The following is a 13,998-nucleotide window of genomic DNA, read 5'->3' on the forward strand; positions in this document are numbered from 1 at the left end:
AGGGCTTTGCTTTCACTGAGTGAGATGTAACTGACTAGGTTCCATCAGATCCCTCTGACCCCCCAAGGAGAACAAGAATGCAAAAGGCAAGAGTGTGATCAGAGGAGGTGATGACAACAGTCCTGGCCCTTCCCTGGCTGTGTGTCCCTGGGCAATCCACTTCACCTCTCTGTACCTGTTTTCCTCCCCCATGAAGTAGGCCTGCAAAATAAATCCCCAGAGGGCAGAGATGAGAGCTGATAGAGGGCAAAGTGTCATAAAGATGATTAGAGGGGAGCTGCCGGTGAGCACCGTTAGGGCTGCCTGGCTGGCAGCGCCCGCCCGGCGCCCCTGGCAGGGGTGACTTGTGTCCCCCTACCTCCCAGGCCTCGCCCACGGACAGGTGTCAGCGCGGCTCTCAAGCAGCTGAGAGACGTTGAGCCCGGACGAGGGCAAGGACGTTTTGCCAGAAGTCTTATAGCTGATCACCTAGGAAGAGAAGTTCTAAAGCAATAAGAAGAAAGCATTTCAATTTGGGACACTTACTGCAGCTGGAAATGGGGAATGGACTGTCAGACCAGACTTCTATCCTGTCCAGCTTGCCTTCATTTTAGTCCTTCCACATTGTTATTTTGGGTTTGGACTGTGCTGGAAAGACAACTGTTTTATACAGGCTGCAGTTCAATGAATTTGTAAATACTGTACCTACCAAAGGATTTAACACTGAGAAAATTAAGGTAACCTTAGGAAATTCTAAAACAGTCACTTTTCACTTCTGGGATGTAGGTGGTCAGGAGAAATTAAGGCCACTGTGGAAGTCATATACCAGATGCACAGATGGCATTGTGTTTGTTGTGGACTCTGTTGATGTCGAGAGGATGGAAGAAGCCAAAACTGAACTTCATAAAATAACTAGGATATCAGAAAATCAGGGAGTCCCTGTACTTATAGTTGCTAACAAACAAGACTTGAGAAACTCGTTGTCTCTTTCAGAAATTGAGAAATTGTTAGCAATGGGTGAACTGAGTTCATCAACTCCTTGGCATTTGCAGCCTACCTGTGCAATCATAGGAGATGGACTAAAGGAAGGACTTGAGAAACTACATGATATGATAATTAAAAGAAGAAAAATGTTGCGACAGCAGAAAAAGAAAAGATGAATATCAGCCTTTTATATCTGTGGAGTAAGTTTTTTCTGGTTTGATTTTGACTAATTGAAGAGTGTCTACATCTGGTTTGCCTATCTGCCCTCCTGGATGCTATTAAAGCTTTGTTTTGTTGAACAATCAGATGCTCAACTCTGTTGCCTTGGGGAAGATGAATAAACACAGTGCTTCTTAAAGTGGTCTTTTCTCCCTGATCTGCAAATCTTTTGGTACTACCATTTTGGGAAGGCAAGCAAGGATAATAAATTGACCGGAACACAGTTGTGGAAATTTGACCTGAAGTTAGTGAAATAAAACTTTGGAGAGTAAAAAAAAAATGATTAGAGCTGGAGGGTGGAGTCCAAGGTCCTGCCTAACAGTTCTTAATCATGCAAATTAGTTTCCTGAACAGAAAACAAGGGGTGCCTTCCTCTGTGTCAAGAAGCAGGACCTGTCTCACATTAAAAGCCCTCGCAGCTCAGAGGTGGCCACCTTCACATCCTGTCCACATCCTGGCCACAGACAGGAGCCCAAACTCCTCTCTGGGTGTAGTCAGTTCAGCCACCCCCCTTCAGGGAGCCTGCCCTAGTTACTTGCTCACAGAATACCCATAGGGAAACTAAGACCCAGAGAGGGGACAGAACCACCCCCGTATCACATAGCAACCTGGGAACAGGCAGAGGATCTGCCTGGGGGAGGAAAGGTGTGGTCACTCCCTCCTGGGTGGGTGTCCAGGCTGGAGGCAAGAGGAGACAGCTGAGGTTTTGGAAAGACCACTGCACAGTTCTGCTTTTTGTATCATCAGCTGAACCACTCCACACCCCTACTAAAAACCCTCCAGGGGCTCCTCAAGCAATAGGAATAAAACACAAAGTGCTCACCACAGGTATAAGGCCCGGACAGCCTGGCCTCTACCAATCATGCCAATTTCATCTCCCCTACTTTCCCTTCCAGCTACCCTGAACTCTCACTGTTCCTCAAATAATCCAACCACTGTCCTGCCTCAGGGCCTTTGCACATAATGCTCCCTCTACCTGGAACACCTGCTCCCAACTCTTTCCATAGGTGACTCCATCTCCTCCTTCAGGACTCAGCTCAAATGTCTCTTCCTCAGAGAGGCCTTCCTTGGCCACCCTATCTAAAGTGGATGCTGCCGTCCCTATCACCAACATATCCACATTTTATTTCCTTCCCTATGCATCTACTCCCCAGCTGTGTGAACTTGAGCAAGTTACTCAACCTCTCTGTGCCCTAGTTTCCCCATCTGCAAAATAGGTACAAGGATGTATCAACCTCAGAAGACTGCAAAAAAATAAAAATAAAAAAACCTCAGAAGATTGCAAGAGCTCAAAAAAAAGATAACCCACCTTTCGGCCGGAGACGCCATCTTCCAGTAATTCACCAAAATGACAAACACAAAGGGAAAGAGGAGAGGCCCCCGGTACACGTTCTCTACGCCTTTTAGAAAACATGGAGTTGTTCCTTTGACCACACATATAAGAATCTACAAGAACACTGATATTGTAGACATCAAGGGAATGGGTACTATTCAAAAAGGCATGCCACACAAATGTGGAAGAGTCTATAGTGTTACCCAGCGTGCTGTTGGCCTTGTTGTAAACAAACAAGTTAAGGGCAAGATTCTTGCCAAGAGGATTAATGTTCATATTGAGCATATTAAGCACCCTAAGAGCCAAGATAGCTTGCTAAAACCCACGAAGAAAAATGATCAGAAAAAGAAGGAAGCCAAAGAAAAAGGTACCTGGGTTCAACTGAAGTGCCGGCCTGCTCCACCCAGAGAAGCCCACTTGGTGAGAACCAACGGAAAGGAGCCTGAGTCCTGGAACCCATTCCCCGTGAATTCATGGCATTATAGGCATAAACATAGCCCACAGGAGAACTAATGGAATCGTGATATGAGGTGCTGAAACTTATTTATTCCCCATGAATTCATGGCATAATACACAGCATAGCACACAGGATAACCAACAGACCCCATGTAACAGTGATATAAAGTGCTGGAACCTATTCCCCATGAACTCATGGCATAATAGTCATGCAACGGTTTGTCACATTCAATGGCAAGGTGCCTGCCTCCCTAAGCTACTGGAATCTTTTCCCTATGAATTCATGGCATAATAGGTATTAAAAAATAATAGCCTACTTTAAAAAAAATAATCCACATAAAGCACTTAGCACAGTGCCTGGCACACAGTAGGGCTGCAGTTAATGCTATAATCATGACAACTCTTGTTCTTTTCACAAGTGTTCTCTTTTTGTGTCGTCTGAAAATTCCCTGAGGGCAGAGAGCTTATCCATCCCGTTCCTGCCAAATGCTTGCACTCAGTACAGTGCCTGGCTGAGAGTGCACACACGGAGTAAATAAGTAAACAACTGATAACATTGACTGCCCACACCCTGCCCTGGCCTCGCTTCTCCTAAGAAAAGCCCCCAGAAGCCACCCTCCTCCAGAGCAAGAGGGAAAGTCCTCGGGTCCTGGTCCTGTCAGCCTGAAACGACCTCTCCTGGCCCGGCCCAGGATGAAAGGATCATCTGTCAGTTCCACACTGGGGAAGGAACCAGGAAGGTAAACACAGATTGAGTGTCTTACCACAAGAAAAGAGGAGTAAAAATAAAAAAAAGAAAAAAGAAAAGAGGAGTAGACAGATTACTTCCTGGTCTTCTCAGAGCCAAGAAAATAAAATCTACACGGAGGCTGGGCACAGGGGCTTACACTTGCAATCCCAGCACTGTGGGAGGCTAGGGCAGGAGGATTACTTAGTAAACTAAGTAAACTAAGTAAACTTAAACTCCATACTGGAGTTTATGACCAGCCTGGGGAACATAGCAGGATTCCATCTCTGCAAAAATAAATAAAAAAAAATTTTTTGAGGGTGGCGCCTGTGGCTCAGGGAGCAGAGCGCTAGCCCCATATACCAAGGGTGGCGGGTTCAAACCCAGCCCCAGCCAAACTGCAACAAAAAAATAGCCGGGCGTTGTGGCAGGCGCCTGTAGTCCCAGCTACTCGGGAGGCTGAGGCAGGAGAATCGCCTAAGCCCAGGAGTTGGAGGTTGCTGTGAGCTGTGTGACGCCATGGCACTCTACCGAGGGCAATAAAGTGAAACTCTGTCTCTACAAAAAAAAAAGAAAGAAAGAAAAAAGAGAAAAAAAAAATAAAGAAAAAGAAAAAAAAATAAAATAAAATTTTTTTGAGACGAAGTCTCACTCTATTGCCCCAGGCTAGAGTGCCATGGCATCAATCTAGCTCACAGCAACCTCAAACTCCTGGGTTCAAGCGATCCGCCTGCCTCAGCCTCCCAACTGGCTGGGACTATAGACTCCCATCACAACATCCGGCTAATTTTTTTCTATTTTTAGTAGAGACGGGCTCCTGTTCTTGCTCAGGTTGGTCTTGAACTCCTGAACTCAAGGCATGCTCCTACCTCAGCCTCCCAGAGGGCTAAGATTACAGGCGTAAGCCACGGCGCCCAGCTATCTATGAAAAAAACTTTTTAAATTAGCTAGGCATGGTGGTTCATGCCTAGCTACTCAGGAGGCTGGGGTGGAGGGGTCATTTGAGCACAGGAACTTGAGGCTGCAGTGAGCTATAATCACATTACTGTACTTAAGCCTGGTTGACAGAATGTGACCAATCTCAAAAAAAAAAAAATCTATATTTATATATATACATATAATCTCCCCACATAGAGCTGTGAGGCTAGAAGGCTCCCCTGCTTCCTTGGTGCTTCCTCGTGGAGAAGGGTGAGCTCTGCCTTTTTCTCTGCACTCAGCCCGGCCACCCACTTTCCACAGACTGTTGCCCTCACTCCTATGGGGCCTGGGAGCATCCCCATTTTGCTGATGAAGAAACCAGGGCCCAAAAAGGCAAAGGGACATACCCAAGGTCATGCAGGGGCAGAGCAGGATCTACAAAATAAAAATCTAGAGTCTGTGGAAGAGCCCAAGACCCACACTGCTAGAAGGAAAAGCAAACGGCAGCTTGCTACTTGCATGAACACACATCGATCCTGTATATTTCAACAAAGGCATGTGAGTGCCCCCAAACAATCTGGAAACAGAGTTGGCAGCCAGAGGAGGTTTCAGCCCAGTGCTTCTCAGCCAGGGTATCCTACATGCCTATGATAGTTGGCAATGTCTGGAGAGATTTTTGATTTTCCCCAGTGGGGAAGGGGTTGCCTCTGGTATCCAGTGGGTAAAGACCAAGGGTGCTTCTAAACACTCTACAGTTTTTTTGTGTGTGTGATTTTTGGCCAGGGCTGGGTTTGAATCCGCCACCTCCAGCATATGGGACCGGCGCCCTACTCCTTGAGCCACAGGCGTCGCCCTTTTATTATTATTTTTTTTTATTTTTATTTTTTGCAGTTTTTGGCCGGGGCTGGGTTTGAACCCGCCACCTCCAGCATATGGGGCCGGCGCCCTACCCTTCTGAGCCACAGGCGCCGCCCTCTAAACACTCTACAATGCACAGGCAAGCCCCACAACAAAGAATGATCAGCCCTAATGTGTCCACAGGACTACGGATTGGGAGAGCAATGGGATGTAGCCCATATCACGTTCTGTAGGACCTTCTGTAGGACCTTTAAGAGGGACCTTTGATGCTAGTTAAAACACAAATCCCCAGAAAAGGATGTGGGCCACTGAGCCCTCTCCCCAGGTCCCTGAGGATGGAACCTAACAAGCTACACTGTGGATGCCCTAAATCAGTGTCCATCTCCCCTCCACTGGCTCATCTCACCAGCAAAACAAGTAGATTCAGACTCAATGACCTGCCTGGCTTCCTTTTAGATTCTGTGTCTCCTAACCTCTAGGGAAAGAATCAGCTCTGACCTGGCCCTGTGCCTGGAGTAGGAGGCCAGCACAACCCACCCCACCGCCCACCTCCCACCAGGATTCTGGAGAGCCCATGTCTGTTGGAAAAGAAGGCACCAAAACTGGAAAGGTGAGGTTATCTTGCAGCCAGGCATGACCTGCTTTGCTTCGAAAACTTAACTTTTTGCAAAACCTTTAAGAAAGGGGGCTGTGAGGCCTCCAGCCAAAAAGGTTTGCAGCCTACTGTGTGATAAAAGATACTCTCCAAGAAAGGGGTGCCCTGAAGTCTTGAAAGCCATGGACACCAACTCTATCCATCTCTTCTTAAAAGGGGTAGTTAAATGGTTACCATGGCAAACACCAGAGTCATAGTAGATGGACTACCAGTATCTGAAGATTATGCTCGTTCAAAAGCATTAATTCTACCATCTCCATCGGGTTGTCCTTCTTATAAGGCCAAGGACCATGTCTGCCCTATTGAAGGCTGCATACTCACTGCCTAAACCACTGCCTGGAATATACAGCACGTGCTCCATAAATACCTGAGAAAAGCAGTCTAACAATACCTTTATGGTTTCACCTGTACTTAGCTCTGCTTACCACACCCCAAAAGTGGGGCCCATCTCAGTCCTGACACAGTTTTTAATCATCGAAAGATTTTCAGTAAGGGCTCATGCTGTATTCCTTGCACTCTGGGAGGCCGAGGCAGATGGATTGCTTGAGCTTACAGGTTCGAGATCAGCCTGAACAAGAGCAAGACCCCGCCTCTAAAAATAGCCAGGTGTTGTGGCGGGTACCTGTAGTCCCAGCTACTTGGGAGGCTGAATTCCTTGAGGCCAAGTGTTTGAGATTGCTGTGAGCTACGACGCCACAGCACCCTACCAGAGGCAACAAAGTGAGACTCAAAAAAAAAAAAAAAGATTTTCACTGACTTCCAGATGACATTCAGCCCAAAACAAGATGGCCTGGCCTAGGCTACCTGAACTTTTTGGACTTTTTGGCCTGATTCTTACCCACTTGAACAGCTCAGAAGTCTCAGAAAGGCAGCAATTTTGCATATGAATCCAGCATCACACTGGAACAATTCAAGGTAGTGGTGAAGAACTTGGGCCATGCGGCCAAACGGCCCAGGTTCAAACACCAGCTCTGTCAGGCTGTGTGATCTCGGGAAACTGACTTGGCCTCTCTGTGCCTTTCACTTGTAAAATGGGAAGCCTAAGAATTAGGCTTTTGAGTTAATACATAAGGAAGTTTTGCACAGGGCTTGCAAATGTATAAATATTAGCAAGTTATTGTAACTATTATTGTTGCATTAATCCAATAACTGCTGAAAATACAATTCTTCCTGTCAGAATTTTTTTAATACTATATTTGCATATATATACATAATTTTATATGAAAAGGGTGTTACAAAAGGGACTTCTTAGTACATGTTTTTGCCTTTTTATCTTTCTGGCTGCTTTTTTCTACATCCTTTTCTCCAAGCTCCTTATACATACATACATGCATTATGGTTATTGTTTATTTTCCAAAAGCAGAATTGTGCTATTATCTACTTCTTAGCATCCCACTTTTCACAACAGGACAACGTGAAAATCCCCCCAAGTCACTGGGGAGGTCACTCTGTCTCAATGACTGCAGAATCAAAGGTGGCCCCACCTCCACTGCCACTACTACCACCCACCGACACATCTCCCTAGTGTGAGACTAGAAGTACAGAATCTTTCAAAAAAACAAAAAATAGTGACAACACAAAACCACAGTTTCTTGTTTGGCAAGCAGAGCTCCAGTGAGAAGAAAAACTTTGGTCTCCTTCCTCCAGAAAGCAGAAACATAGCAAGCATTCTAAGTGCTTTCTGTCCACAATCTCTGTTCCTCAGAAATGCCAGCAAATTCAGGGCAGACCCCCCTGGGTGCCTAGGAGTGGCAGGTCTCTGTCCTCAGCCAAGGGGAGCCTTCCAGAAAGCTGCTGACCAACCCCCAGCCAAGGGTCTCTCCGCCCAACCATCTAGACTCCCTCTCACTCCCCATCACAGCCCAGCTGGTCTACTCCCCATAGGAGCCACTGGCACCTGCCCCTAAGGTCCCTCCCTTTGCAGGCAGAGACTCTGAGCCAATCCAATCAAGAGGCAGGTGGGCTCATGGCTTACTCAGGTTTTGGGAGCCTTTGAGCCCCAAAGAGAGAATCCCATTGCTGTATATCCCCCCAAAAAGCCACCACAGCATTCCAAGCACCCAATATTCCTGGCACCGTTCTAAGACATTTAACCTCAGGTTCATCCAAGTTTCATGACATCTCTGTGACACAGGTGCTATATACTATGCCCATTGTAAAGATAGAGAAACTGAGGCACAGAGGAAGTCAGTGACCTGTTCAGGATCACCTACAGTTGGTGTGGGGGAAAGCCAGGATCTGAACACCAGCAGCCTGGCTCCAGAGCCCCACTCAACCCCCCGCACCATGAGCAGACATGAAGCATAGAGAAGGAACCTGGCAGCTGCCACTTCCATTCTTCCACAGTTCTGCCCAATCTGCAGAAAAAAGAACAGACGTCACAGAGGGGAAGTAACAGGAGGAAGTTAAGGGGCACAGGGACCTGGGTTCAAATCCCAGTTCTGCCACCTTAAAAAATCACGTACCAAGCTTTTACTTTATGAGCCAGAGGCAATCTGCAAAGTAGCTGGGGCCATGAGTTCTGGGGTCAGGGAGCCCAAAATCAAATCTTCCCGATGCTGTCTGCATGACCCAGGGCAGCTCACTTAAACCCACTTTGCCTCCCTTTCCTCAACTGTTAATGAAACGATAACAGCAGCACCTCCTTCATAGAGGAGACTTAAGGAATTAACACATGGAACATGCTTAGAATGGCAAATGATAAACAGTAATGACTGTCATCACTTTCACCATGATGAACACAGTGCAAGAGGATGGCCAGGGCTTGTAAATATTGATATACAAGGTTTCAAGTCAAAAACCTGGGCACTGTCTCCCATAACTTCTGTGGTGTCCTCCAAGATAGATCTGGCATCTCAACGAGAGGGATGTCCTTGCCTTTCCATAATTCTTCAATATCAAACACACACAAAACACCAAACTCACAGGACTCCTTGGAGACAGGGCAGGGGATGCAATCGAGTTACTGCAGGAGATGAGAAAAGATGGGGAGATCAGCGGTTCTCAATCTGTGGGTCGCGACCCACAGGAACTGTATTAAAGGGTCGTGGCATTAGGAAGGTTGAGAACCACTGTTCTAGAGGAACCACAAAGCCCCAGGCCCGGAACCAAACAAAACCACTAGTTCCGGGTGGCGCCTGTGGCTCAAAGGAGTAGAGTGCCGGCCCCATATACAGGAGGTGGCAGGTTCAAACCCAGCCCCAGCCAAAAGCTGCAAAAAAAAAAAAAAAAAAAGAAAGAAAAACCGCTAGTTCCTGCGGCCAGAGTTTAGAGGGTCAAAAGGAAACTCACTCAGACCTCTGTCTTCCTTTCACTGTTGCCTGGGACCACACTTCCTCCAGGAAGCCCTCCCTGGTCAGATCCCTAGTCTCTGAACGCTGAAATATCATAACCCTAATCACCTGTATTACTTTTTAATTATCAAATAATAATAATAACAGTATTTATATACCTTAATACCTGTCAGACACTGTTCTACATGCTTTATATCAATTTATATCTCACTTGTCCTTTTTTAAAAATCTGTACAATAGGATTATCATCTCCCATTTTACAAATGATGAAAAGTAAGCCTCAAAAAGGTTAGGCCACTCACCCAAGGTCACAAGTACAAGGACTTAACCCTGAGCAGTCTCAGTCCAGAGCCCAGCCTTGCACTTGAATTTTTTTTTTTAATGCCCATTTTTGTCACCCCTGACTAGACTCTCCTCTCCTCAAAGACAGGAGCCAGACTTGGCTTCGCAGCATCCCCCACAATGCTCAGCCTATCACAAAGGCTTCCTTTCCACTGGCTGACAGCACCTTTAAACCAGGGACACAGGAAGGCCAGCACTATCCCTTAAGGCCTACCTCTACCACAAGGAATTAAAAGCAAAGAGGGATTACCGTGCATTCTTCCAAGCCAGGAGGCAGTGGGGAAAATCCCTTAGCAAGTACAAAGGCTGGGAAGAGAGAGTGGGAAGACAGGAGAAAATCACTACCTGCAGACTGCCAGCCTCACTGCCATGGAAAGCCTTGGTAATTAGCAGTTCCAGAAGCTCTAAGCCCCGGGTTTTCAAAACTAAGAGGCCTTCCTTGGGTTGTTTAGGGACCACTGCTCATGGAGCAAGACCAGAGAGGACTCCTGTGGCTCACAAATGAGGTATGGCTGGTCAGGTTACACAATTAATCCATTTCTGTCTCCGGCTTGGGGACACACAAAAGGGCAGGCAGAAAGGAAATCTGGATTCCCCCTCCTCTTATTTTACAGGTAGGGAAACTGAGGTCAGGACAAGTGGCATAAATGGTCCAAGACACATGTCAAAGACAGAACCAACTCATCTCAAAACTAACACATCAACACCCCAAAAAAAACTTTGATGAGCTTAGCATATTAAAAGTGTCAGGAGACAATGTGGAAGTAGAAAAATCTTGTTTTTCTGTTTCTTTAATCCTAAGAATGGTTGACTCCAATCAATTTCCATTATTCCAGCTTCCTCTAACTCAACACGTGGACGATTTAAAACCACAGCTAACTCAAACACAATCCGTATCTTTTCTGAAATAAACCACACCATCTAGGCAGGGGCGTAGGAGGGAGAGGTATATTTTCTTTCCTATTAATATAAAAATTGGTTTGTGTTTCCTGTTTCTCTTCCAGACTGGGTAGCAGGGAGTGGCTAAGAAGGAGAAGTGAGGAGTTCCCTAGAATTTGACATTGCTCAAAGATACCAGGACTGTCTGCATCTTTAATTCAGAAACTGCCAGCTTCAAACTGAGCAGATGCCTTTTCTTCCCCCATTGAAACGGTGAGAGAGGAAGAGATAGGGAAAGAGAGCCAACCTTGCCTTATTCTTACAGGCCTTTCTAGAAGGGTACTTTGGCCAAATGGTTTTCAATGCCTCTGCACAACTCCTTCCCTCCACCTACCCACCCACACACACACCCCTCCTTTCACAGGGGTAAGGGTTCCTGGGTTCTCTCCTCCCTTAGTTGGAATTCAGATCTCATGCAGCCTCAACTATACCCCTATGTCACTGAGAGCCCCAGAGGATCCCAGTCACCGCCTTTATCCCAGAAACTGGGAGCAGCAGAGCCTGGCGCTAAGGGTCTCTGAAAGAGCCACCCCCGCACCAGCTCTTCCAGAACCAGGATTAAAAGACTTCCTCGAGCAGGGAAGGGGAGTAAATGAGGTCCCAGCAGGAGGCATGGAGATTAAAGCCCCAGAGTCTCCTAACTTCCATCCAAGGCTCTATCTCTGATCCACCCCCACCACCCTCTAGCCAGTTTTCTCACTTCCTAGGAGAGTAAGGAAGTGGCCCCTTTCTCTCTCACAGAAAGAAAATAAAAATACAGCATAAAATAGGTGTTTAGAGCAGCTGCTGGGACTGCTCTAGTTCAAAGCCCAGTGTCCCCACTTAACCAACTGTGTGATCCTGAGCAAGTTTCTCTGCCCCTCTGGAGCTAAACTCTCCCAATCTAAAAAATGGGGAAATTCGAGTCCCTGCCTCAAGAGTCACTTGTGAAGGTTAAGCCTCTAATCAATGACACATGTAAAGTACCTGGCACACAGCAAGAGCTCAGTTGTTATTTCACAAAGCCTGAGGCTGTGGTTTTGCAACTTGGAGACTGAGGGGGAGGGGAAGTTAGGGAGCCTGTACTGCCGAGACGTGTGTTCGAAATCCACTCTCCCCGAACTCCAGCAAAAATGTGTGCATCAGAGATTCTACCCTGGGGTTTTGTCAATTCCCATCCCTCCTCTGGGCATTTGGGTTTTATCCTGCGCAACTCAACGCGGTGAGTCCCTAGGCTCTATGATTACTAAAGTCTGTTCGAGATAAGTAGTCGCTGGTACACCAGGCGGCGAAGTTGCTCCGGGGAAAAAGACGCAGGAGCGAAAGCTCCGGGAGTCTCGGTTCCAGAGCCCCTGCCTCGCGGATGTAACTAATTTTAAAACTATTTGAAAGGAGGGGAGGAGGAAGAAAAGACAAAAGGGCAGCGCGCGCCGTGGGGAGCAATAGAGTGCGGGAGACCCCGGATTACAGCTGGACCGCGGGCCGCCCAGAGAGGCTACACCATAGCACTGGAGGAGCCAGGATTTCCTCCACTTCTCTGCGCGCCCCACGGGCCGCCCCCAAGGCTACTCTAGACCCCCCGGGAACCGCGGCCACAGGTAGTGGGGACATCAGCTGGGCTAGCGGCGGAGCGAAGGCTGCCTCCGCGCTCCCCGGGCGACACTCACCGACTGCAAGAAGCGCAAGGTGCCCACGTAGTCCCTCTCGGTGCCCAAGATCTCGTTGAGAACACAGAGGCGGAGGCGCAGCTGGCGCTCCGATTCCCGGGCGGCCGCGCACTGGCTGGAGCTGGGCGCAGAGGCTCCGGGGGTCCGGGAGTCCGGATGAGCACCGTCCCCTGCCCCGTCGCCGCTAGGGCCGCTGCAGCCGCTGCTGCTGGGCACCTCCATTCTAGTGCAGCCGCGCGGCGCTGACTCCTTCCCCCGCTTGGAGGTCGCGCCGAACGGCGACTCAGGCGTCCAGGCGCCCCATCCCGGACGGGGCGCGCCGGCGGGCCGGGCTCAGCGGCTGGCCGGGCGCTTGGCGCGGCGGGCGGGACTGGGGGGCGGGTGGCCCGGGCCGGGGGCGGAGGCAGTGTGCGGAGGCTGGACCAGGGGCAGGAGGGGGCCGGTCCTCGGGGCTCCCAGACGGCTGGCCCGGCCGCCGCCCCCGCCCCCGCCGCCCAGGGAGCGTCTGCCAAGTGCCACGCCGCTCTCGGCCGCAGAGGCGCTCCGCGCGCGCACGGGGCCTCTGGAGACGCGCCGCGGCGCCGGGCGCCTAAGTCGGAAGCTCGGCGCGGCCAGGGCGGGAACCCTCCGGAAGGGGCCCCGGGGTGCCGGGAGGTCGGCGAGCAGCGTGCGCGCCGTGTGGAGCGCACCGACTCCGCGCCCTGACGCGTGGCGCCCCCCACTCTCGCAGGCTGCGCCGCTCCCACCCCTACACACGCAACACTGCCGCGCGCAGACACACGCACGCAGGTCCGGCCGGAGGCTGCCGCTCTCGCCGGAGTAAAAAGCGGGTCGGAAAAGCGGCGGAGCCGCTCAGGAGCAAGACCGCCCCGCCACGCGCGCCCCCGCCGGCCCCGGGAAGACAGAGGGGCGGCCCCTGCCGGGCCCTGTGGGTGCCCTCGGGCACTGATACGACCTTGGGAAGAAATATGCTTGACTTGGGCTTGCTCTCACTTTTCTCTTTTTCTTTCCTTCCTTTCTTTTTCATTCTCAACTTCTTTGCCTTATGACCCTGCCCTTTCCACCTTCCCCGGAAGAAATTATTACCTGCTCTCGAGTTATTAATCAAGTGGCAGGTGCCATGCCCGTGCTCCCCCTTCCATCTACGGACACACTCGGCTCCTAGTCCAGGCTGCATGACCTTGGTAATCATTGAACCGCTTGACAAATGTCCTTACCTGCCTCACAGGAAGGTACCGAGGGAGACGTGAGGGAGTTCTGGGCCTGGAGTCAGCTGCTCAGGTTCGAGTCCCAGCTCCTCACTCACTGAATGACCTTGGACTGCTTTTCTTGCCTCTGTGTTTTTTTCATCAATACAAAGAATAAAAATGGTACCTCATTCCTAAGGTCCTGCGCAGGGTTTTGTGTTAATTCATGGGAAGTACTTGGAACAGTACCCAGCACCTAGAAAGTTCTTGGTAAAAGTCTATTATTATTGCATATGAGACTGCCATTTGGCCTAGTCCCACTGACTAACCTACCCACATAGTCACTACCCCACTCTTATTGCCAGACCAGCGACTGTGTTCTCTCTGCAGTGGATTAGTTGATTCATACAATCTCCTCCTTTAGACTGTAATCATTTGGGGAGCAGGAATGTTATTGCTTAT

The 13,998-nt window shown here is 49.2% G+C and overlaps 1 protein-coding gene and 1 pseudogene across 2 annotated transcripts in view; one reads left to right on the plus strand and one right to left on the minus strand.

The window, feature by feature from the left end:
- PREX1 (phosphatidylinositol-3,4,5-trisphosphate dependent Rac exchange factor 1) overlaps positions 1 to 12,710 on the minus strand; it is a 195,941-nt gene extending 183,231 nt beyond the window's left edge. The window contains exon 1 of the mRNA XM_053574009.1: positions 12,350 to 12,710. Within this exon, the coding sequence (XP_053429984.1) occupies positions 12,350 to 12,571 (222 nt within the window). The 5' untranslated portion in view covers positions 12,572 to 12,710. The remainder of the gene's footprint in view (positions 1 to 12,349) is intronic.
- Positions 464 to 1,159, plus strand: LOC128573662 (ADP-ribosylation factor-like protein 4A; annotated as a pseudogene). Its single transcript, XR_008376505.1, has one exon. The product of XR_008376505.1 is annotated as an ADP-ribosylation factor-like protein 4A (transcript).
- Positions 12,711 to 13,998: the final 1,288 nt, after the last annotated feature.

Source organism: Nycticebus coucang, chromosome 21 (genome assembly GCF_027406575.1).
Source record: "Nycticebus coucang isolate mNycCou1 chromosome 21, mNycCou1.pri, whole genome shotgun sequence".
Taxonomy (NCBI): domain Eukaryota; kingdom Metazoa; phylum Chordata; class Mammalia; order Primates; family Lorisidae; genus Nycticebus; species Nycticebus coucang.